The following is a 25,206-nucleotide window of genomic DNA, read 5'->3' on the forward strand; positions in this document are numbered from 1 at the left end:
CACACCCCCCACCCCCCCCTCCCACTCCCCCCTCCCCTCACACCCCCCACTCCCCCCTCCCACTCCCCCCTCCCCTCACACCCCCCACTCCCCCCTCCCACCCCCCACTCCCCCCCTCCCACCCCCCACTCCCCCCTCCCACCCCCCACTCCCCCCTCCCCTCACCCCCCCTCTCCCCCTCCCCTCACCCCCCCTCTCCCCCTCCCCTCACCCCCCCTCTCCCCCTCCCCTCACACCCCCCACACCTCCCTCCCCTCACACCCCCTCTCCCACTCCCCTCACACCCCCCACACCTCCCTCCCCTCACACCCCCTCTCCCACTCCCCTCACACCCCCCACACCTCCCTCCCCTCACACCCCCTCTCCCCCTCCCCTCACACCCCCCACACCTCCCTCCCCTCACACCCCCTCTCCCCCTCCCCTCACACCCCCTCTCCCCCTCCCCTCACACCCCCCACACCTCCCTCCCCTCACAACCCCTCTCCCCCTCCCCTCACAACCCCCACACCTCCCTCCCCTCACACCCTCTCTCCCCCTCCCCTCACACCCTCTCTCCCCCTCCCCTCACACCCCCCACACCTCCCTCCCCTCACACCCTCTCTCCCCCTCCCCTCACACCCCCCACACCTCCCTCCCCTCACACCCCCCACACCTCCCTCTCCCCCTCCCCTCACACCCCCCACACCTCCCTCCCCTCACACCCCCTCTCCCCCTCCCCTCACTCCCCACTCCCCGCACACCCCCCACTCCCCCCTCCCCGCACACCCCCCATTCCCCCCTCCCCTCACACCCCCCACTCCCCCCTCCCACTCCCCCCTCCCCTCACACCCCCCACCCCCCACTCCCCCCTCCCACCCCCCACTCCCCCCTCCCCTCACCCCCCCTCTCCCCCTCCCCTCACCCCCCCTCTCCCCCTCCCCTCACACCCCCCACACCTCCCTCCCCTCACACCCCCTCTCCCACTCCCCTCACACCCCCCACACCTCCCTCCCCTCACTCCCCCCTCCCACCCCCCACACCTCCCTCCCCCCACTCCCCCCTCCCACCCCCCACTCCCCCCTCCCCTCACACCCCCCACTCCCCCCTCCCCTCACCCCCCCCACTCCCCCCTCCCCGCACACTCCCCCCTCCCCTCACACACCCCACTCCTCACACCCCCTCTCCCCCCCCTCACACCGCCTCTCCGCCACCTCACACCCCCCCTCACCCCCCCCACTCCCGCCCTCACCCCCCCCACTCACACCCCCTCTCCGTCACCTCACACCCCCCTCTCCCCCCCCCACACCCCCTCTCCGCCACCTCACACCCCCCACACCACCCCTCACACCCCCCACTCCACCCCTCACACCCCCTCTCCCCCACCTCACACCCCACACTCCACCCCTCACACCCCCTCTTCCCCACCTCACACCCCCCACTCCACCCCTCACACCCCCTCTTCCCCACCTCACACCCCCCACTCCACCCCTCACACCCCCTCTCCCCCACCTCTCACACCCCCCACTCTACCCCTCACACCCCCTCTCCCCCACCTCTCACACCCCCCACTCTACCCCTCACACCCCCTCTCCCCCACCTCACACCCCCCACTCCACCCCTCACACCCCCTCTCCCCCACCTCACACCCCCTCTCCCCCACCTCACACCCCCTCTCCCCCACCTCACACCCCCCACTCCACCCCTCACACCCCCTCTCCCCCACCCCTCACACCCCCTCTCCCCCACCTCACACCCCCCACTCCACCCCTCACACCCCCTCTCCCCCACCTCACACCCCCCACTCCACCCCTCACACCCCCTCTCCGCCACCTCACACCCCCCTCTCCCCCCCATCACACCCCCTCTCCGCCACCTCACACCCCCCACTCCACCCCTCACACACCCTCTCCCCCACCTCACACCCCCCACTCCACCCCTCACACCCCCCTCCCCCACCTCACACCCCCCACTCCACCCCTCACACCCCCTCTCCCCCACCTCTCACACCCCCTCTCCCCCACCTCACACCCCCTCTCCCCCACCTCACACCCCCCACTCCACCCCTCACACCCCCACCTCACACCCCCCACTCCACCCCTCACACCCCCTCTCCCCCACCTCACACCACCCACTCCACCCCTCACACCCCCTCTCCCCCACCTCACACCCCCCACTCCACCCCTCACACCCCCCACTCCACCCCTCACACCCCCACTCCCCCACCTCACACCCCCACTCCCCCACCTCACACACCCCACTCCACCCCTCACACCCCCCACTCCCCCACCTCACACCCCCACTCCACCCCTCACACCCCCCACTCCACCCCTCACACCCCCCACTCCACCCCTCACACCCCCCACCTCACACCCCCTCTCCCCCACCTCACACCCCCCACTCCACCCCTCACACCCCCTCTCCCCCCCCCTCTCCCCCACCTCACACCCCCTCGCCCCCATCTCACACCCCCTCGCCCCCACCTCACACCCCCCACTCCACCCCTCACACCCCCACTCCTCACACCCCCTCTCCCCCCACTCCTCACACCCCCTCTCCCCCCTCACACCCCCCACTCCTCACACCCCCACTCCCCACACCCCCTCTCCCCCCTCACACACCCCACTCCTCACACCCCCACTCCCCCCTCACACACCCCACTCCCCCCTCACACACCCCACTCCCCCCTCACACACCCCACTCCTCACACCCCCACCACTCCCCCTCCCCCCCACCTCTCCCCCTCCCCTCACACCCGCAACTCCCCCCTCCCCCTCCCCTCACATCCCCACTCCCCTCCCCTCACACCCCACTCCCCCCTCCCCTCACACCCCGCTCCCCCCTCCCCTCACACCCCGCTCGCCCCTCCCCTCACACCCCCCTCCCCCCCTCCGTCCCCTCACACCCCCCTCCCCTCACACCCCCCTCCCCCCTCCGTCCCCTCACACCCCCCCCTCCCCTCACACCCCCCTCCCCTCACACCCCCCTCCCCCCCTCCATCCCCTCACACCCCCCCCTCCCCTCACACCCCCCTCCCCTCACACCCCCCTCCCCCCCTCCGTCCCCTCACACCCCCCTCCCCTCACACCCCCCTCCCCTCACACCCCCCTCCCCCCCTCCGTCCCCTCACACCCCCCTCCCCCCCTCCGTCCCCTCACACCCCCCTCCCCCCCTCCGTCCCCTCACACCCTCCTCCCCTCACACCCCACTCCCCCCCTCCGTCCCCTCGCACCCCCCTCCCCTCACACCCCCCTCCCCCCCTCCGTCCCCTCATATCCCCCTCCCCCCCTCCGTCCCCTCACACCCCCCTCCCCTCACACCCCCCTCCCCCCCTCCGTCCCCTCACACCCTCCTCCCCCCCTCCGACCCCTCACACCCCCCTCCCCCCCTCCGTCCCCTCACACCCCCCTCCCCTCCTCCGTCCCCTCACACCCCCCTCACCCCCTCACACCCCCCTCCCCCCGTCCCCTCACACCCCCCTCCCCCCCTCACACCCCCCTCCCCCCCTCACACCCCCCTCCCCCCGTCCCCTCACACCCCCCTCCCCCCCTCACACCCCCCATCCCCCCCTCACACCCCCCCTCCCCCACACCCCCCACCCCCCCACCACACCCCTCACACCCTCTCCCCCCCACACCCCCTCTCTCCTCCCCCACACCCCCTCTCCCCCCACATCCCCTCCCCTCCCCACACCCCCTCCCCTCACATCCCCTCCCCTCCCCACACCCACTCCCCTCACATCCCCTCCCCTCCCCACACCCCCTCCCCTCACACCCCCTCTCTCCACCCCCACACCCCCTCCCCTCACCCCCTCACACCCCCCACACCCCCTCACACCCTCTCCCCCCCACACCCCCTCTCTCCTCCCCCACACCCCCTCTCCCCCCAAATCCCCTCCCCTCCCCACACCCCCTCCCCTCACACCCCCTCCCCTCACACCCCCTCTCTCCACCCCCACACCCCCTCCCCCCCCAAATCCCCTCCCCTCCCCACACCCCCTCCCCTCACACCCCCACACCCCCTCCCCTCACACCCCCTCCCCCCACCCCCACACCCCCTCCCCTCACACCCCCTCCCCCCACCCCCACACCCCCTCCCCTCACACCCCCTCCCCTCACCCCCTCACACCCCCTCCCCTCACACCCCCTCCCCTCACCCCCTCACACCCCCTCCCCTCACACCCCCTCCCCTCACACCCCCTCCCCTCACCCCCTCACACCCCCTCCCCTCACACCCCCTCCCCTCACACCCCCTCCCCTCACCCCCTCACACCCCCTCCCCTCACACCCTCACACCCCCTCCCCTCACACCCCCTCCCCTCACCCCCCTCCCCTCACCCCCTCACACCCCCTCCCCTCACCCCCCCTCCCCTCACCCCCCTCCCCTCACCCCCTCACACCCCCTCCCCTCACCCCCTCACACCCCCTCCCCTCACCCCCTCACACCCCCTCCCCTCACACCCCCCACACACCCCCCACACAACACCACTCCCCCCTCACACCCCCCACTCCCCCCTCACACCCCCCACACCTCCCTCCCCTCACACCCCCCACACCTCCCTCCCCTCACACCCCCCACACCTCCCTCCCCTCACACCCCCCACACCTCCCTCCCCTCACACCCCCTCTCCCCCTCCCTCCCCTCACACCCCCCACACCTCCCTCCCCTCACACCCCCTCTCCCCCTCACCCCCCCTCTCCCCCTCCCCTCACACCCCCCACACCTCCCTCCCCTCACACCCCCTCTCCCACTCCCCTCACACCCCCCACACCTCCCTCCCCTCACACCCCCTCTCCCACTCCCCTCACACCCCCCACACCTCCCTCCCCTCACACCCCCTCTCCCCCTCCCCTCACACCCCCTCTCCCCCTCCCCTCACACCCCCCACACCTCCCTCCCCTCACAACCCCTCTCCCCCTCCCCTCACAACCCCCACACCTCCCTCCCCTCACACCCTCTCTCCCCCTCCCCTCACACCCCCCACACCTCCCTCCCCTCACACCCCCCACACCTCCCTCTCCCCCTCCCCTCACACCCCCCACACCTCCCTCCCCTCACACCCCCTCTCCCCCTCCCCTCACTCCCCACTCCCCGCACACCCCCCACTCCCCCCTCCCCGCACACCCCCCACTCCCCCCTCCCCGCACACCCCCCATTCCCCCCTCCCCTCACACCCCCCACTCCCCCCTCCCCTCCCACCCCCCACTCCCCCCTCCCACCCCCCACTCCCCCCTCCCCTCACCCCCCCTCTCCCCCTCCCCTCACCCCCCCTCTCCCCCTCCCCTCACCCCCCCTCCCCTCACCCCCCCTCTCCCCCTCCCCTCACCCCCCCTCCCCTCACCCCCCCTCTCCCCCTCCCCTCACACCCCCCACACCTCCCTCCCCTCACACCCTCTCCCACTCCCCTCACACCCCCCACACCTCCCTCCCCTCACACCCCCTCTCCCACTCCCCTCACACCCCCCACACCTCCCTCCCCTCACACCCCCTCTCCCCCTCCCCTCACACCCCCTCTCCCCCTCCCCTCACACCCCCCACACCTCCCTCCCCTCACAACCCCTCTCCCCCTCCCCTCACAACCCCCACACCTCCCTCCCCTCACACCCTCTCTCTCCCTCCCCTCACACCCCCCACACCTCCCTCTCCCCCTCCCCTCACACCCCCCACACCTCCCTCTCCCCCTCCCCTCACACCCCCCACACCTCCCTCCCCTCACACCCCCTCTCCCCCTCCCCTCACTCCCCACTCCCCGCACACCCCCCACTCCCCCCTCCCCGCACACCCCCCATTCCCCCCTCCCCTCACACCCCCCACTCCCCCCTCCCCTCACACCCCCCACTCCCCCCTCCCCTCACACCCCCCACTCCCCCCTCCCCTCACACCCCCCACTCCCCCCTCCCACCCCCCACTCCCCCCGCCCACCCCCCACTCCCCCCTCCCCTCACCCCCCCTCTCCCCCTCCCCTCACCCCCCTCTCCCCCTCCCCTCACACCCCCCACACCTCCCTCCCCTCACACCCCCTCTCCCACTCCCCTCACACCCCCCACACCTCCCTCCCCTCACTCCCCCCTCCCACCCCCCACTCCCCCCCCCCACTCCCCCCTCCCCCCCCCCACTCCCCCCTCCCACTCCCCCCTCCCCTCACACCCCCCACTCCCCCCTCCCCGCACACTCCCCCCTCCCCTCACACACCCCACTCCTCACACCCCCACTCCCCCCTCACACACCCCACTCCTCACACCCCCACTCCCCACACCCCCACTCCCCACACCCCCTCTCCCCCTCACACCCCCACTCCCTCCTCACACACCCCACTCCTCACACACCCCACTCCTCACACACCCCACTCCCCACACCCCCTCTCCCCCTCACACCCCCCACCACTCCCCCTCCCCCACACCTCTCCCCCTCCCCTCACATCCCCACTCCCCTCCCCTCACACCCCACTCCCCCCTCCCCTCACATCCCCACTCCCCTCCCCTCACACCCCACTCCCCCCTCCCCTCACACCCCCACTCCCCCTCCCCCTCCCACTCCCCCTCCCCTCACACCCCCACCCCCCCTCACACCCCCCACCCCCCCCACACCCTCTCTCCTCCCCCACACCCCCTCTCCCCCCACACCCCCTCCCCTCCCCACACCCCCTCCCCTCCCCACACCCCCTCCCCTCCCCACACCCCCTCTCTCCACCCCCACACCCCCTCCCCTCACTCCCTCACACCCCCCACACACCCCTCACAACACCACTCCCCCCTCACACCCCCTCCCCTCACACCCCCCACTCCCCCCTCACACCCCCCACACCTCCCTCCCCTCACACCCCCCACTCCCCCCTCCCCCCCTCCCCTCACACCCCCACTCCCCCCTCCCCCCCTCACACCCCCCACTCCCCCCCTCCCCTCACACCCCCCACTCCCCCCCTCCCCTCACACCCCCCACTCCCCCCTCCCCCCCTCCCCTCACACCCCCCCCTCCCCCCCTCCCCTCACACCCCCCACTCCCCCCTCCCCTCACAGCCCCCCCTCCCCCCTCCCCTCACACCCCCCACTCCCCTCACACCCCCCTCCCCTCCCTCACACCCCCCCTCCCCTCCCTCACACCCCCCTCCCCCCTCCTCCCCTCACACCCCCCCCTCCCCTCACACCCCCCCTCACACCCCCCTCCCCTCACACCCCCCCCCCTCACACCCCCCCCTCACACCCCCCTCCCCTCACACCCCCCTCCTCTCACACCCCCCTCCCCTCACACCCCCCTCCTCACACCCCCCTCCCCTCACACCCACCCCCCCCTCACACCCCCCTCCCCTCACACCCCCCTCCCCTCACACCCCCCCCCTCACACCCCCCCCTCACACCCCCCTCCCCTCACACCCCCCTCCTCACACCCCCCTCCTCACACCCCCCCTCCCTCACACCCCCCCTCCCTCACACCCCCCCTCCCTCACACCCCCCCTCCCTCACACCCCCCCTCCCTCACACCCCCCTCCCCTCACACCCCCCCTCCCCTCACACCCCCCCCTCACACCCCCCCTCCCCTCACACCCCCCCTCCCCTCACACCCCCCCTCCCCTCACACCCCCCCTCCCCTCACACCCCCCTCTCCCCCTCCGTCCCCTCACACCCCCTCCCCTCATACCCCCAGCTCTCCTTTCCCTCCAGCTCTCCTCCCCTCCCCCTTGCTCTCCTCTCCCACTTTTCCCACGTCCTCCCCTCTTGCCCCCTTGCTTTATCCATCTTCTCCTCCTCCTTCATCCCTCTCGTCCTTCCCTCTCCCTCGTTCCGCCTCCCCGTTCTCAATCTCCCCCTTTCCTTCACCCACTCGTCCTTCTCCCTCATCCTACCCCTTTTTCCCTCTCCCCCTCCCATTCCTTCCCCCCAACACCCCCTCTCAGTATTGTACTTCTCGCTGTACCCAAGTCTCTCTCTCTCCAGACACTCACCCATGGCTTTGATACGGAATCCGCGGGGGGCCCTCAGTGCTCTCCGGCTCCAAGCTTCCCTCAGGACCTGTAGGTGTGAGGCGCTGCCACCTAGCAGCAAGACCGAGCTATCCAGACAGCCGAGGAGCAGGAGGCCGGATACGGCCTGAACCAGCCGCCCATCCCACACATTGCGCCGGTTCTCCGCCTTCAGTTGTGCCAGCAACTGCTGCCCGCTCAGGTCCGGCCTCGAGGCCGCTTCCCGAACCCCCAGAACCATTGCCAGTGAGCTCCGGGCCAACTGCACCGACATGGTGGATCTTCTCGTCTCCACGATCCCGTTCCCTTCTCCGGACTCCGGCCTGAACGCTGCTGCCTAGCAACCGTGAGGGCGCGACCAGTCGCTGTCAATCACCCGGAACCATAGTAACCGCGCGGGCAGGCTTGTGCCTAATTCATTGGAGATTCTGAGGTAGTTCCAGAAACAATTCAAAAGTCAGTGTATTCCTGATTGTTACAACTTTAGAAGGTAAAGTTGGCTTTGTGCAAATACACAACTAGTTAATAACGGTGAATGACTACAATGTGGAAAGTGGGCACCAGGTGATCAGTTCGAAAAAAAGTCACTGGATTTGAAACGTTAACCGTTTCCCTCTCCACAGATGCTACCAGACCCAATTACTGAGTTTCTCCAAACGTTTTCTGTTTTCAATCAGATCTTCAGCACCCGCAGTTCTTTGTTTTATTATATTGTGGAAATTGGTCAGATACTAGGGTTGAGGAAAGGGGTGGACCATTGGAAGCGATAGCACAGATTGTTCCAAATTGTGTTTAGTGCTTATCCATCAGAATAGAATTGTTTTGCTATCTGTGTATCAAACGTTGTCCCATAATTTTTGTAAAGGCTGATGGCAATTCGATCCCGCTTGGCATCTGTCGCTGGAACATTTCGAAATCAGAACAATTAGATTCTGCCAATCCATGAGGAAGAGAAGCATGGTTAGATCATCCGACCCTTCATGTCTGCTCTGCAGAGGTACTGTCCGATTTCCCACAGAATTGCAGGCACCATCTCCCTATTGTTCAGTGGAAGGATGTCAGTCTGACCGAGTTAATGAGACAGTACACATTATGAAAGGAAGTGAGACAACATCGCATCATTTGCGCTCTCAGCCTTGTGGCAAGTTGAAGCCACACGAAGATGCTCCACAAGTCCAGGATGAGAGGGGATAGGTTTTGGGCGAGAGGGGAAAGATTTAAAAGGGACCTAAAGGCAACTTTTTCACAGGGTGTATGATAGAGATGTCGGAGGAAATGGTGGAGCTGGTACAATTACATTTAAAAGGTAGCTGGATAGGTATATGGTTAGGAAGGGTTTGGAGGGATACAAACCAAGTGCAGGCAAATGGGACTAGATTAATTTAGAATATCTGGTCAGCCTGGACGAGTTGGATAGAAGTGTCTATATCCATTCTGTACATCTCTGACTCTATAGTTGGAATAAGGCTGGTGCTGTTGTACAGATACCTCTGGATCATGAGCCCACGATGACATGAGGCCATTATGTCAACCACGGTCACAGGGCTCATTTCATCCGGTGACCTCTCCCCCACTGCCTCCAAACTGATCGTCCACCAGCCCCACAGATTGCTTCTACCTCCTTCCAAAAATCCAAAAACAGGACTGCCCATTGTTTCAGTCTGCTCCTACCCCACAGAACCCATCTCTTTCTACCTTAATTGAATCTTTTCTCCAGTGGTCCAGTCCCTGCCAACGTACACCCGTAATTCCTCTGACACTTTACGCCAGTTTTGGAGTTTCCAGTTTTCAGGCTTCAGCCGCCTCCTCTTTACCAGCGATGTGCAATCCCTTTACACATCCATCCTCCACCAGGATAGTCTCAGGGCTCTCCACTTCTTCCTGAAACAAAGGTCTGAATCATCCCCACTCACCATCACTCTCTTCCACTTGGCTGAGCTTGGCCTCACCCTCAACTTCTCTTTTAACTTATTTTCTCCAGGTCAGAGGGGTGGCCATTGGCCTCAGTTATGCCTGTCTCTTCATGGGTTACATGGAACATTCCTTGTTCCAGTCCTATTCTGGAGCCCACCCACAACTCTTTCTTTAATATATCGATATCATAAATGCTGCTTCCCTCTCTTGGCTGGGATTGGGAAAGTTAATCGATTTTGCTTCCAATTTCCACCCCACCCTCACTTTCACCTGGTCTATCTTTGACTCCTCCCTTCCCTTCCTTGACATCTATTTCCATTTCTGCCACCAATGTCCACTATAAACCCGACTTCCACAGCTACCTGGAAAATACATCCTCGCACCCTGTTTCTGTTAAGAACTCCATTCCATTCTCCCAATTCCTTCATCACATACGTTTTGATGAGGCAAACCTCAACGAGAGCCTCGAATGTCTACCTTCTTCCTCAACCGTGCATTTCCCAGCACCGTTGGCAACTGGGCCGTCAATGGGTCTGATTCATCTGCCGCACATCTGTCCTCACCCCTTCTCTTCCCTCCTGCAACAGCGATAGAGTTCCCCTTGTCCTTACCTATTATCCCACCAACATCCACATCCAGCTGCCATTTCTACCACCTCCAGCAAGATGTCACCAGCAGACACATTCCCCTCCTCTTCCTTGTGCGCCTTCTGCAGGGCCAAGTTTCCTTCATGACACCTTGGTCCAATCTTCCTTCATTCCCAACACCCACCCACAGTCCCATGGCACCTTCCCCTGCAACTACCAAAGGTGTAACACCTGCCCATTTACCTTCTCTGTATCCAAGGGCCCAAAAACATACCTTCCAGCACAAGCTGGAAGAAAATACCTCATTTTCCCCTTAGGAAGACTGCAACCAAAATGGCAGAGGATAATGCGCTGTATGCTGAGATTATTGGGATGGAAGGTGATGGCCGGGGTGGGGGCGTTTCTATCCTTTTTGTTGGTGGGGTGGGGTTCAAGGGCGGAGGTGCAGGAAGTGGAGGAGATTCTATTTCAAGGAATTTCCCCTTCAACATGATTAACAATGCCCTTCAGCGCATCCTATTTCACAGACTGCAATTTCCCCACCCATGTGATCAACAACACCCTCCACTTCCTGCACCTCTGCTCTTGGACAACACTCCTCTAATCACATGGATAGAATCCCCCTGGTCTTCAGCTTCCAACCCACTAATCTCCATATACAGGAGAAAGTGAGGACTGCAGATGCTGGAGATCAGAGCTGAAAATGTGTTGCTGGAAAAGCGCAGGTCAGGCAGCATCCAAGGAACAGGAGAATCGACGTTTCGGTCATAAGCCCAAAGAAGGGCTTATGCCCGAAACGTTGATTCTCCAATCTCAGTATACAGCACATTATCCTCCGCCATTTCCACCAACTACAATTAGACCCCACCAGCAGAGCTATATTTCCCTCCCCACCCCTATTTGCATTCCACAGAAACCATTCCATTCGTGACTCTCTCGTTTGGTCCATGCCTAACTCACCCTCCACACCCAGCACCTTCACTCGCCACTGCAAGAGGTGGAAAACCTGAACTCCCACCTCCCCCCTCACCTCTGTCCAAGACCCCAAAGGATCTTTTCACATCTGTCAGAGATTTTCCTGCATATCTAAACACCTCATCTATCTGCCAACTTCCTTCCCATCTATCTGCTCCACCCTCCCCTCCGACCTACCACTCTCATCCCAATTGCATCTACCTATTGCCTTCCCAGCTACCTTCCCCCACCCTGTTATTTATTTCTCAGCCCCCTTTCTCTCTCCAACCCCCAACATTCCTGATGAAGGGCCTATGCCCGAAACATCGACTCTCCTACTCTTCGGATGCTGTCTGACCTGTTGTGCCTTTCCAGTGCCACACGTTTTGACTGTGCCTTCTGTAGTATTGGTTCTTTCAGTCACTAAGAATTTCCTGGCAGTGGACGAAGTTCAAGAGTTTTACAGAAAGTGGGCAAGGCAAAGCTTTTGGAATTAACAAACAAGCTGGAATTAGGGTTGCCTGTGTTGTGCAGTATTTATACCAGGAATACCATCGAAATCTTTGGAAATGAAGCAGCTTGAACAAGAAAAGAAAATGACAGTTTGAATTATGATTAAAAGGCAGTGGAAAAGAACAGAAAGGAAAGAAAGGCTCTAACAGAAGAAAGGGAAAGAGAGAAGAAAGGGAGAAAGAGAAGTAAGGGAAAAAGAGAGTGTTTTTGAATTTCATAGGTTGAAACTAAAAACTCAAAGTCGACTTAAAATCATAGAATCCCTACAGTGTGGAAACAGCCTATTTGGCCCATTGAGTCCACAGTAAGCCTCTAACAGCATCCCAGCCAGACTCACCTCTCCAGCCTTTTCCTGTAACCCTGCATTTTTTCATTGATAATATACCTAACCATTAGCAATTCAGCATGGCAAATCTACCTAGCTTGTACATCTTTGGATGAGGATCTAAAAAGATATTTAAATAATTTACATAAATAAGATTTATTTTCCAAGAAATACCATTGGATTAGCCTGTTGTCAATCACGTCACCATATTACAGCTGATTGGACTTTTCTTGTAATTAAGAAACCTTTTCCCGGGGAACATTATTGTATTAACCTGCTGTAAATCATGTCACCTTGTTATGTGTGATTCATCTTTTCTTGTAATTAAGGTTGTCCCTATCTCTTAAAAAGCATATAAATAATGTGTAATTTTCTAATGTAATTGTGCCATTTCTCCATGAAACACAGAAACTTTTAACCTCTGTGTTGCTGGACAAATCCGCGCTAGGCTGCCTTTATTTATTAAACTGGTAACCTTGCTTTAAACAGACTGTACTCCTATTGATTCTTTTGACTGATCTTGAACCAAGAGGCCCTTTTGGAGGGGTCTAGATCTTCATCCTGTGGATGGAAACGAAAGATTAGATTAGATTAGATTCCCTACAGTGTGGAAACATGCCCTTTGGCCCAACAAGCCCACACAGACCCTCTGAAGAGTAACCCACCCAAATCCATTTCCCTCTGACTAATGTACCTAACACTACGGGCAATTTAGCATGGCCAGTTCACTGGACTGTGGGAGGAAACCGGTGCACCTGGTGGAAACCCACGCAGACACTGGGAGAATGTGCAAACTCCACACAGACAGTTGCTCCAGGGTGGAATTGAACATGGGTCCCTGATGCCGTGAGACAGCAGTGCTAACCAGACAGCCACCGTGACCTCATTTCCCCTCTTCGCTTTCTACCTCATCTTAAATCTATGCCTCCTTGTTATTGACCTCTCTACTAATGGAAAAAAAAGTCTTGCTAACCAACTTATCTATGCCCCTCAACCTCATACAATCTTTTATGTCACCTCCCAACCTTTACTGGTCCAAAGAAAACAATGTCAGCATGTCCAATCTTTCTTCTTAGCTCAGACCTTCCAGCCGAGTCAGCATTCTGTTAAACATCCTCTGCACAACCTCTAGTGCAATCACATCCTTCCATAATGTGGTAACCAGAACTGCAAGCAGTACTCCACTCTTGGGCCTAACTGGTACCTCATATACCACTCAATTTTCCTGGTTGAATTCCATTTGCTACTGTTCTGACACACCTGACAAGTCCGCTGATTTCCACCTGCTGTTTATCCTTTGCAAACCCATCAACTTTCATGTCATCTGTGAACATCTTGAATATGCCTCCTTCATTTAGGTCTGAATCATTAACTTAAGGAGATTGGAATCCATGGTGGATGGTTTATCACCATGGTCAATACAGCTGTAGTACTGGAATATTTGCAACATATCTTACAGCTTTCACTATAATAAATTATTGCAATGGAAGCCATTATTGTTTAATGACATAACTGAGAAGGGACTTGAGGCATCTGTTCTTTATAAAATCAACAGGATTATTACTGTAGTGCCCCAGTTAAGTAGTACCAGCATTTTGGAAAAACTTAATGTCTTTTGTCTGCTGCCCCACCAGTACCTTCGTTTACCTCCTATCCAGAAAGCTCATATGGCTGGAGTCAAATGATACCATCTGTGGATGCACATTCTATGTTATCCTTGAGGAATATTTGAAGATCCCTCAATTAGAGTTCAGCAGACTTCAGCCAGTTGGGAGCACCTTGCTGAAGCTCCAAGATAGGGAAATAAAACAAGAGGCACTGGAGGAACACACAAGTGATTTGCTTGTTATGAAGTTAATAATTTAATGTTTTGCATGTCTGGAGTCAAATGAAAGACAGAACAAATTTTGAGAAGACCCAGCTATAGATACTGAAAAAGAAACCTAGAAACATTTGAAGAATATTATGTACAGTGAGGTGTATCTAAGTTACATGAAAGCACCCCTGATAAAGTTGGCTTTGTATAGCAATAGAAAGTACAGCCTCCAAAGTTGCCATCTTTCTTTCTCCTTTTCATTAAGTGTGATAAGGTCTGCACACTTAAAATGGAATGATGTATAAATCATATACTGGACAAATCAAATATGGCTACTCTAGCTACTCGCTCAGTAGTTCTAACAATATAAATGTCATTTGTAACAATATAAATACCAATTGTGTGCTTTTTCATTTTTTTTAAACATCAACAGGACTTGCACTGCATTTCTGGTATGCTGATATATGCAAGTTTCTGACCAAAGTCATAATCCACATCAGAAAGAAATAAGCCTGATTTTCCAACAGAATAAAGACATTATGACAGTTGCCAAAACCAACTGTAAACTAATGGAGTGGAATCCTATTCTGTTAATGAAAATGGTGGAATCAAACAAAGCATAGAAGGCAAAAGGAGTGCAATCACATTCTACTCTATAGTTAGAGATATTTGTCTTGGCACAATGCCTCAGTGACCTCCCTAAGAATTAGAATTCCTAGAGAGGAAGCAGGCCCTTTGGTCCAACAAATCCACACTGACCCTCTGAAGAGTATTTCACCCAAACCTATTCCCTATCCTATATTTACCCCTGACTAATGCACTAACCTACACAATCCTGAACACTATGGGCAATTTAGCATGGGCAGTTTATGTACCAGTTACCATCTTTGGATTGTGGGAGGAAACCGGAGCACGTGAATCACGTGAAACCCACACAGACAGTTGCCTGAGGCTGGAATCAAACCTGGGTCCCTGGTGATGTGAGGCAGCAGTGCTAACCACTGAGCCACGTGCCACTCCGCTAACTCATCTATGAGCTACAAATTGAGAGATGTTACCAGCATTCTCATGTTGAAGCCTAAAATTCATTAGTCGCATAGAAGTTTGGGTTGAAAGGGTCATCCCACAAGAGGGATCAAGTGGACCTGGTCTGTGCCTTGCAGAGTTCAGAAGGCTGAGAAGTGATCTCTTCGAAGTAAGGTACTGAGAGACTGTTCCTCAGGCTGTACAGTCTAAAACTAGGCAGTATACCCTCAGGATAAGGAATCAGTCATTCAATTCAGCAGAGAATACTTTATTTCACTCAAAAGATGTGAAGTTTGGAATTGTTTTAAACCACTAATTTAGCATATTCAAGGCTGAGATAAACAAATTCTTGGAATCTAATTGAATCAACTGTATGGGATTGGGCAAGAAAGTCGACTGAAATTGAAAGTTAACTATGATCTTAATAAAAAGCAAGGTAGATCTGAGGTTTGTATAGTTTCCTCCGCTCCTACTTCTTTTGGAAGATTTAAAGCAAGTCACCTTTACACTGCAATCTTTTTTCATCTGTGGCTGTAGAAATTGAGATTTCAATGTAAACCTTCTTAGTGAAACATAGGCACCTCGTACATCTCACTAAAGTTGACAGGGGAAAGGTGGTCCCTGAAGACTCTATATAGACCCGTTCATAGGCTGAGTGCTACTGCTCTCTTCCCTCTTCCGACAGCTTAATTTATTCTAGTGTCTCCCTTACTGCTGCAAATCATTTTCCATCTCAAGTGGTAGCTTTGCCATGCCAACTAGCAAGTATTTTTCTCCATTTTCAATGATCATTATGCCTCAGAGGCCATTTCAACCCATACAGTTCATAGCTCTCTTTGTAATACAAATCTAGACTGTCTCTCTATCCCCATTTATCCTCCCATCCAAGGTAGCCATCATGCTGATTTCACTATGTTTGAAACCAATTTCTTTTTAGTAGATTTAGGGTATTAAAGCAGTGCTTAGCACTGCAAGAGCAACCACATCCAACCCTACAAAGTAACTGAATAGTTCACCAGCTCTACAATTCACCCCAAAATACTTAACCAGCAGCCAGAAAGAATAAACACCGGATTTAAGAAAAGTATGGGTATTTTTAGACAAATCAACAAGCACATTTTTAAACTGCAATAACGGCAGTCAATGGAATAGTATGTTCCTCCTGTCTAATATGGGAGTTTAGGGAACAGTTGACTGTGCATAATGACAATGTCTACAGGCACCATCTATTTCAGACATTTTGGAATTGCTGGAGAGGCAGTCAGTCAGTTAAGGAGCATATAACAGACACACAGTGTGGTGGTTAGTAGATTTAGAGAGGTGTTACATTGCAGGTTCAGTCAGATAGATGGGTAACTGTCAGGCAAGGTAGGAAGTTCAGGAATCTCCTGTGGCTATTCCTCTCTCAAACAGATATACTATTATGGGTACTGTTGAAGGGGATAGTCTCTCAGAGGAAAATAGAAGAGACAGCCAGATCTTGGGCACCAAGAATGAACCTTATGTTTGGTTTGTCAAGATTCAAAAGAGTAAGAGGGGACTCTCCCGTCAGGGATACAGCCAGGAGATTTTGCGGCCGTAAGCATGAATTCAGGATCTGCTGCCTCCCTAGTGCCAGGGTCAAGGTTGTCTGAAAACGTTTGCAGCATATTGTCAATGGGGAGATGGGAAGCTGGAAGTACACACTGGCATGAACAACATAATTAGGGAAAGGGTTGAGGCCTTGTAGACGGAATATAGGAAGTTAGGTGAAAGGTTGAAAAGCAGAATCTAAAAAGGTACTAATCTCTGGATTACCCCATGTGCTATGTAGTGGTCAGAATAGGAATAAGAAGATAGGGCAATAGCTGAGGAGATGGTGAAGTGGGCAAGGATTCAGAATTTTGGATCACTGGGATCTCTTCTGGGGCAGAAAAGTCCAGTTCAAAATGACTGGAAGGGGGCCAATATTCCTGGAGGGGAGATTTGCTAGTGCTATTCAGCAGCTTTTAAACTAGTAGGATGGGGTGGGATGGCAACATTCTAAGTAGTAGTGAGAATAGAAAGACAGATGAGGATGGTTCTGAATTTAAAAAACAAGTTCATAAGAAAAGGCAGGCAAGAACAAGTCAGAGAATGCAGTAACTCTGACAAGTTAAACTACATTTATTTCAATGCAAAGAGTCTTACAGATAAGATAGATTAACTCAGGGCACGTATGGGAACATGGGACTGGGTAATCATAGCTAATATAGAAACATTGCTGAGCAAGGGTCAGGACTAGCAGCTCAATGTTCTGAAGGTTAGATACAGTAGTAGTAGTGTTGGAGGTTTTATAAAACATTGGGGAGGCGATGGTCTAGTGGTTTATCACTGGACTGTTAATTCAGAGACCCAGATACTGTTCTGGGGACCTGGGCTTGAAGGCAGATTGTGGAATTTGAATTCAATTAAAAAATCTCCAATTAAGAATCTAATCATGACCATGAAACTATTGTCAGTTGTTGGAAAAACCCATCACTAATGTCCTTTAGGGAAGGAAACTGCCATCCTTACCTGGTCTAGCCTATAGGTAACTCCAGAAGCACAGCAATGTGGTTGACTCTCAACTGCCCTCTGGGCAATTAGGAATGGGCAGTAAATGTGGCCTAGCCAGCGACGCCTTCATTCCGTGAATGAATTAAAAAAAAACACTAAGTGGATAAATTATGCGAACCTGATCAAGTGTAAAGGTGTAGAAAGTGAAGGAAGAAATTGCGAGGCCCTTGGCAGAGGCATTTGTATCATCTACAGCCGTGGGTGAGGTGCCAGAGTACTGGAGGTTAGCTACAGTGTGCCTTTATTTTAAAAAGGTTGTAAGGAGAAGCCTGGCAACTACAGACCTAGGAGTCTGACGTCAATGGGGGGTAAGTTGTTGAAGGGATTCTGAAAGATAGGAATAACATGCATTTGGAGAGGCAAGGATTGACTAGAGGTAGTCAGCAGTTGTGCATGGGAAATTGCGTCTCAAACTTGACAGGGGCTTTTGAAGATTGATGAGGGCAGAGCAGTAGACATTGTCAACATCGATTTATGTAAAGCCTTTGACAAGTTTCCACATGATAGACCAATTAGTAAAGTGAGATCACATCGGATTCAGGGAGAGCTTGCCAATTCCATACAAAATTGACTTGATGACAGAGCGTGGTGGAGGGTTGTTTTTTGGACTGGAGGTATTCTGCAGGTTTGATTGTTTGTTTGTAAAAATAAGACAAAATCTCATGACGCACCAGGAATTCTCTCAATATTTTTTTTGAAGAATTTCATCTATAGATTGTGACAAAATACTTTAAAGTTTAATTATTAAATTCCATCAATCTCACAGACCAAAACATGCTATTAGCTCCAATCCAAACTCTGAAACAAATATAAAATGCATATAAATATACATCTCAAAGTAAAACTGGATGCACAGGGTGAGGAAAGCAAGTGCTCAAAACAGCAAAGCCTGTAAATTTACATTGCTTCAAAACAGCTCACCTGTAGCTTTCTACAAAAGCCCATTAAAGCATAAATTTACAGGTTTCATTGGGGCTTACCAGATCAGTGCAGGATAAGGGACTCTGATGGGAAAGTATAGCAGATAAGATTGTAGCTCTGACCATGGAAATTAACCCCTGTAAATGTGTAGGTGCATGTGATACAATAACAGAATTCCTGAGTTTCTTTTTTAAAAGGGAAGTGTCCCCACAGCCCTCAAATGGTACCATATACCATTGCCCAATTGAAAGATATGGGAGTCACTGGATCTGTCTGGCTGGGAAAGAGGATTTTCCCATCTGATAGTCAGCTATCAGATGGGAAATAGACATCTGAGTGAAATGCATTGCATAGAAGGAGAAATTGTACCTTTACATTGAGCACACCTGGAGTGTGACTTTGTTTCAGGACTGTCCCTATTTACCTATGAAGGATACTGACATCCTCCAGGTAGGATACAGGATCATAGCTACCCTATTGGCCTCCCCAACGGAGGAAAGGGAGACAAAAATGAAAGTAGTAGGTTTCTGGGATTTTCCCCGATTGTGGGATGATATAATCTGGCTGTTGAAAATTTTCTTTAGAAATTCAGATGAGCCAAAGGAAGTACCAACAGGTCTTCCCTGTTCAAGGTTCAACAAATCAACTCAAATGTTAAAAACTTTAGCACAGACTAGCAGATTGAAGCCAAAGTAGAGGGAATTCTGGAGTGCTATTTCAAGAATGATATCCTGATGAGCAGGTGTAGACCTCATTGACCTGAACAGAAAAGTTGACCCTCTTAGGTATCAGAGACAAACATTGAGATTTCCAATGGCTGACCTTGTTGGTACCCAAAAGGTCCAGTCTGCTAAGCTTGAATGGCTTGGGAGTCCATCTCCAAAAGATTATGATAGAATATAAAAGCAGTGGCAGCCTGTGAGGAAATATCAACCTACAAGAAAACCTACTCCAGTAATTCCAATACCAGCTTTTGGGGAACTGATCAGCGGAGTATTGTATTGGACTCCTACCGAGATAAAAAGGGCTCATCAGTATCTTCTACCCATATATTCCAAGATGACACTGGTTCGGCTACTTTTGGAATAGTGTGCGCAATTCTGGTCTCCCTTCTATAGGAAGGATGTTGTGAAACTTGAAAGGGTTCAGAAAAAAATTTACAAGCATGTTGCCAGGGTTGGAGGGTTTGAGCTACAGGGAGAGGCTGAATAGGCTGGGGCTGTTTTCCCTGAAGTGTTGGAGGCTGAGGGATGATCAAATAGAGGTTTATAAAATCATGATGGACATGGATAAGTTACGTAGACAAGGTCTTTTCCCTGGAGTGGGGGAGTCCAGAACTAGAAGGTGTAGGTTTAGGATGAGAGGGGAAAAATTTGTAAGGGACCGAAGGGCAACGTTTTCATGCAGAGGGTGGTGTGCGTTTGAAATGAGCTGCCAGAAGAAGTGGAGGAGGCTGGTACAATTACAACATTTTTAAAATCCATCTGGATATGAATGGGATGTGTTTAGAGGGATATGGGCCAACTGCTGACAAAGGGGACTAGATTAATTTAGGATATCTGGTCAGCATGGACAAGTTGAACTGAGAGGTCTGTTTCCGTGCTGTACATCTCTATGACTCTATTTCCCCCAGAACAATCTGAATCAGTTAATGGTTGAATGGATAACTCAATTACTCACACAATATGGACTCTCTACATGAGACAGCTAAAGTCTTCAGCATATCACCAACAGGCGCAAGGGGCTTTGGAATGGCGCCACATACCCTAAAGAGATTGGTCAGATCAAACTGCTGAATAGTTTCTTGACTAAGATAAAGGGCTGGGATTTGTCTTGTTTTACACCCAGTGATTCACCAAATTAACGCAGCAACTTCATTGCTTTGGATCAGTTTATTGCTCCAAGTGGGAGGTTCTCTGAAACCGACCAGAAGAGGTTTTTGAAAAATGAAACAGAATGACTCAGTGGAAGGCAATGCAAAGCACAATGTGGATATGTCTCCATAAAGAAAAAGGGTAGTGCTGCCTAATTTAGAGCTCTCAGGTTATCTAGAAGGATAAAAGTTAAAAGAAAGCCTGCAACAGTTATGAAAAAGTTAATACTGTAGAAATTTTCAAAGTGTCCCTCGAAATAGTGGATGCTTTGATATTCATATTTCATGATTCCAAGAGTCTGGAACAGTTCCTTTGGATCACAGGGGAGCTAACAAAACCCCACTAATAAAGAAGGTTGAGTAAAATCAGGAAATACAGACCAGTTAGCCTGGCATCGGTAGGGGAAAACCCTCGAGTCCATTATAAAAGATTTATAAGCAGAGAACCTGGAAAACAGTGACAGGATTGGACAGAATCGACATCGATTTAAGAAAGGAAAATCATGATTTTGACAAATCTTTTGGAATTTTGTGAGGATGTAACTAGTAGAGTTGGTAAGGGACAGCCAGTGTATGTGGTTTACTTAGGCTTTCAGGTTTTTGATAAGGTTAGCATGTAAAATTAAAAAACATGGAATTCAGGGTAGCGTACTGACATGGAGAACTGGTTAGCAGACAGGAAACAAAGAGTAGAAATAACTGGGCCTCTTCCTGAGTGACAGGCAGTGACTATTGGCGGATCACAGGAACCAGTGCTTGGACCCCAGCTACTGTCAATATAGATTAATGATTTAGATGAAGGAACTGAATGTAATATCTTCAAGTTGTCAGGTGGCACAAAGCTGAGTGGGAGGGTGAACTGTGAGGAGGATGCAGAGATGCTGTTAATGAAGCAGGCCAAGTGGAAAAAGTCAGAATGGGGAGCATTGACAAATTGGCCAAATGAGCAGACACCCAGCAGATAAAATTCAATGCAGAGAAATGTGAGATAATGCATTTTGATAGAAGAAACAGGGAGACACAATACAGGTTCAATGGCACAACTTTGAGGGGAGTACAAGAGCAGAGGGAAAAAGGGTTCACACACATATTTCTTATGATGATCATGAATCCATTGTTGATTGTTGAAAAAACCCATCTGGATCACTAATGTCCTTCAGGGAAGGAAACTGCCACCCTGATCTGGTCTGCCCTACATGTGACTCCAGATCCACAGCAGTGTGGTTGACTCTTATCTGCCCTCTGGGCAATTAGGAATTGGCAATAATTGCTGCCTAGCCAGCGATGCCCTCATCTCGTGAATGAATAAAAAACACAAACAAGGAAGTGATGCCATACCTGTACAAATCATTGGTCAGATCATATTTGGAGTATTGTGTTCAGTTTGGGCCATTTTATGTAAGAAAACACATTAAAGCCTTGGAGAGGGTTCAAAGGAGGTGTACTAGAATGATACCAGAAATGAAGGATTTTAGATACGAGGAAAGATTAAAGAGATTGAGTTTGTTTTCCTTGGAGCTGAAAGAGTGACCTTACTGAGGTGTTTCACAATCATGAATAATTTTGATAGGGTAAGTAAGGATAATCTGTTGCCACTAGTTGGTATGTCAGCAACGAGTAGTCATAATTTCAAAACTGTCAGCGAGAAAGCCAGGAATGAGATAAGGAGAAACTTTACTCAAGTTAAGATTTGGAATGTGTCTAGAAGAGCGGTGAGGGTAGATTCCATAGGAGGTTTCTAAAGAACTGGATATATATTTGAAAGGGATGAAATTAGAAGCCCCCAGAGATAGGACCGGAAGTGGGACCAGCTGGGTAGCTCTTTTGGGAGCCAATACAGACATGGAGATCTCCTTCTATATTGTAGAATTCTGTGATTCTATGCCTCAGTGAGATTTGGACACGTTGGGTGAGTGGGCAAATGCATTGCAAATTAAGTATTATGATTATCCAATTGAGAAAAAAAAACAGGAATGCAGATTATTTGAAAGGTGATAGATTGGGAAAGGGTAAGCTGTAATGAGCCCTGTCTATTTTGCATACCAGTCACTTAAAGTCAGCATGCAACAGGCAATGAAGGCAACAAATGGTATGTCAGCCTTCATAGCTAAAGAATTTGAGTACAGGAGCACGTCTTTCTGCAATTGTACAGACCACAAGTATTGGTCTGAAGAAAGATATCTGGCTATGAAGAGAGTACAACAAAGGTTTACTAGACTGATACCTTGGATGGCGCAACTGACATTTGAAGTGACACTGGATTGGTTTGGATTATATTCACTGACAGTTAGAAGAATAAGGCAGGATCTCATAGAAACTTATAAAATTCTAATAAAACTAGACAGGTTAAACATAAGGACAGCATGCATTCCTGATATCCAAGAAGTCCAGAACCAGACATTTAGGACTAAGGTGAGGAGAGATTTCTTCACAGATTTGCAAGACTGTGGGATTCTCTGCCACAGAAAGCAAAACACCGGATGTTTTCAAGAAGGAGTTAGATATCGTCTTAGGGCTAAAGGAATCAAAGGATATGGGGAGAAAGCAGGGACAGGGTATTCAGTTGGATGATCAGCCATCGTCATATTAAATGGTGGAGCATGCTTGAAGGGGCAAATGGCCTCCTCCGGCTCCTATTTTCCATGTTTTGATGAAAACCTAGAAGAATATACAAAGCAGACAGATGAAACTAAAATAAAGCAAATCAGGAAAACAGAAACATTGGCAGCACGGTCATCTAGTGGTTAGCACTGCTGCCTCACAGTGCCAGGGTTCCCGCCTTGGACAATTGTCTGGAGTTTACTCATCCTCCCATGTCTGCATGGGTTTCCTCTGGGTGCTCTGGTTTCCTCCCACAATCCAAAAATGTGCAGGTCAAGTGAATTTGCCATGCTAAATTGCCCAGAGTGTTAGGTGCATTAGTCAGGGGTAAATATGGGGTAGGGGAATGAATCTGGGTGGGTTAATCTTTGGAGGGTCATTGTGGACTTGTTGGGCTGAAGGGCCTGTTTCCATACTGTAGGAAATCTAATCTAAAATCAAGCACAACCTAGTATAAGTACACTAGATGCAAAATATGTGGGGCAGGATCTTACTGAGCATGGGATGATACAGTTCAAGGAGTGTGTGAAATATTAGATAAAATGAGCATTAAGTGAGAGGAACTGTGGAAGTAATGACATCCTTGAAGTCGAATAAATCAAGGCTGGATGGATTATGTCAAGGTTACTAAAGAAAGCCAGGGAGGAACTAACATATTTTGGAGGGTCATTTTCGAATCCTCACTAATTATAGATGAGACACCAGAGGATTGGGGGTCTATGAGTATTGTATGAATGTTTAAGAGGGTGTGAAATAATTACAAAATGGTCATTCAGATCTCAAAGGTGGCAAACTATTGGAATCAATGCTGAGGGACAGGATAACTGTCACTTAGAAAGACACTAATTAAACAGTATTAGTCAGCATGGTTTTGCTAAGGGAGTTTTGAGTAAGTAACAAGGAGGATTGCTGAGGATAGTGAAGTTAGTATTGTCTACATAGGTTTTTGTAAGGCATTTGACAAGACACATTGCAGACTGGTCAGAAAAGTAAGACTGTGCGATACAGGGGAGTGTGATGAGTGGATCAAAAATTAGTTTAGTGACATGAGTAAGGACTGTCTTGCTTTATCTTTTTAATTGTGGACTGAAATGAGAAAATAACTTAAAACAAAATATTGTTCAGGTATGATCACATGTTTTGAAAGTAAGCAATCTGATACTCATTGTAAACAGTATATACACAACTGGTGGTTGTGCAATTGACAAATGGAGCTTTGGTTGGCAAGCTAGCTAATTGGACTGTGGCCTAGTGGCCAGTTATTGATGACAAAGGCCTTCTGCTTACCAACAACTATGTAATTGGGCTTTCAGGTCACTTGGGGTTGTGATCATGATAGAGAACTCATTAGACCTTGTACTCGCTGCAATGAAAGCTACCTTAAGCCTGAAGAAAACCAGTTTATTTGTCTTCCAGTAGTTGCTGTAAGTCATACATTTCAATTAATAAATAAGACACCTTTTATATGTGTGAAGCAGTCAACCTGTGTCTCCTGAAAGCCAGGGAAACATCCAGAAAAGGAAGATCATGAAGCAGCCTTCTGATCAGCACAAGAACAGTTTTCTGTAGTTACAATGCAGGGTAACAAGCTAAAACAAATCAGCCTCCCTAACACTGGATTCAAACATCGTAAAACTAAAACTCAAAAGTTGTCCAATTGTTCCAAGCCAGACTTTACCAATAACAACAGATCTTGGACACAAAGTTTATAACTTAACAATTTATTCTTAATACTATAACTTTGGCTTGAAAATGTCATCTGATTAAATTCTATGACTTAAAACCAACCTTCTTTGAACATAACTTCTACACTCTCTCAGACACACAATTAAGGGATAAATTAAGAAGAATTGTAATTTGCTAGTTCAATTAAACAGTTTCAAAAGATGGATAACAAACATTACTATCCTTGGCTAATAAGCTGTTTACTGGGATGTAACTGTAAATCTAATTTTACAGTCAAACTAAGTCAAATCTAAATCAAATTAGTTAAACACTTTTATTAGACTTATTGATATATTTTCTCACTTCTTACGTACTGGGATCCTTTTCTCAGAACATTCAACAATTCTTTAACTGGATGGAAAATAAAGTAAAAAATAGGAGCTTGTCCTGAAGCTTCCAAAATCACTCTGCACCTGCTAAAACCAGTCTCATTTTTAAAAA

General features: G+C 52.0%; 2 protein-coding genes across 5 annotated transcripts in view; both read right to left on the reverse strand.

Moving 5' to 3' along the window:
• Positions 1 to 11,498, reverse strand: part of stox1 (storkhead box 1) — an 81,217-nt gene extending 69,719 nt beyond the window's left edge. For all 4 annotated transcript variants that reach the window (XM_087999159.1, XM_087999158.1, XM_043683137.2 and 1 more), the window contains exon 1: positions 7,916 to 11,498. In XM_087999159.1, coding sequence (XP_087855285.1) covers positions 7,916 to 8,207 — 292 coding nt within the window. In that variant the 5' untranslated portion in view covers positions 8,208 to 11,498. The remainder of the gene's footprint in view (positions 1 to 7,915) is intronic.
• A 1,154-nt stretch (positions 11,499 to 12,652) lies between these two features.
• Positions 12,653 to 25,206, reverse strand: part of ccar1 (cell division cycle and apoptosis regulator 1) — a 151,592-nt gene continuing 139,038 nt past the window's right edge. The window contains exon 25 of the transcript XR_015760974.1: positions 12,653 to 12,787. The gene's annotated coding sequence lies outside the window, so the exon portion shown is untranslated. The remainder of the gene's footprint in view (positions 12,788 to 25,206) is intronic.

This window comes from Chiloscyllium plagiosum, unplaced genomic scaffold, assembly GCF_037043375.1.
Source record: "Chiloscyllium plagiosum isolate Xiang-an unplaced genomic scaffold, Cpla_swu_hap1 HiC_scaffold_22, whole genome shotgun sequence".
NCBI classification, from domain to species: domain Eukaryota; kingdom Metazoa; phylum Chordata; class Chondrichthyes; order Orectolobiformes; family Hemiscylliidae; genus Chiloscyllium; species Chiloscyllium plagiosum.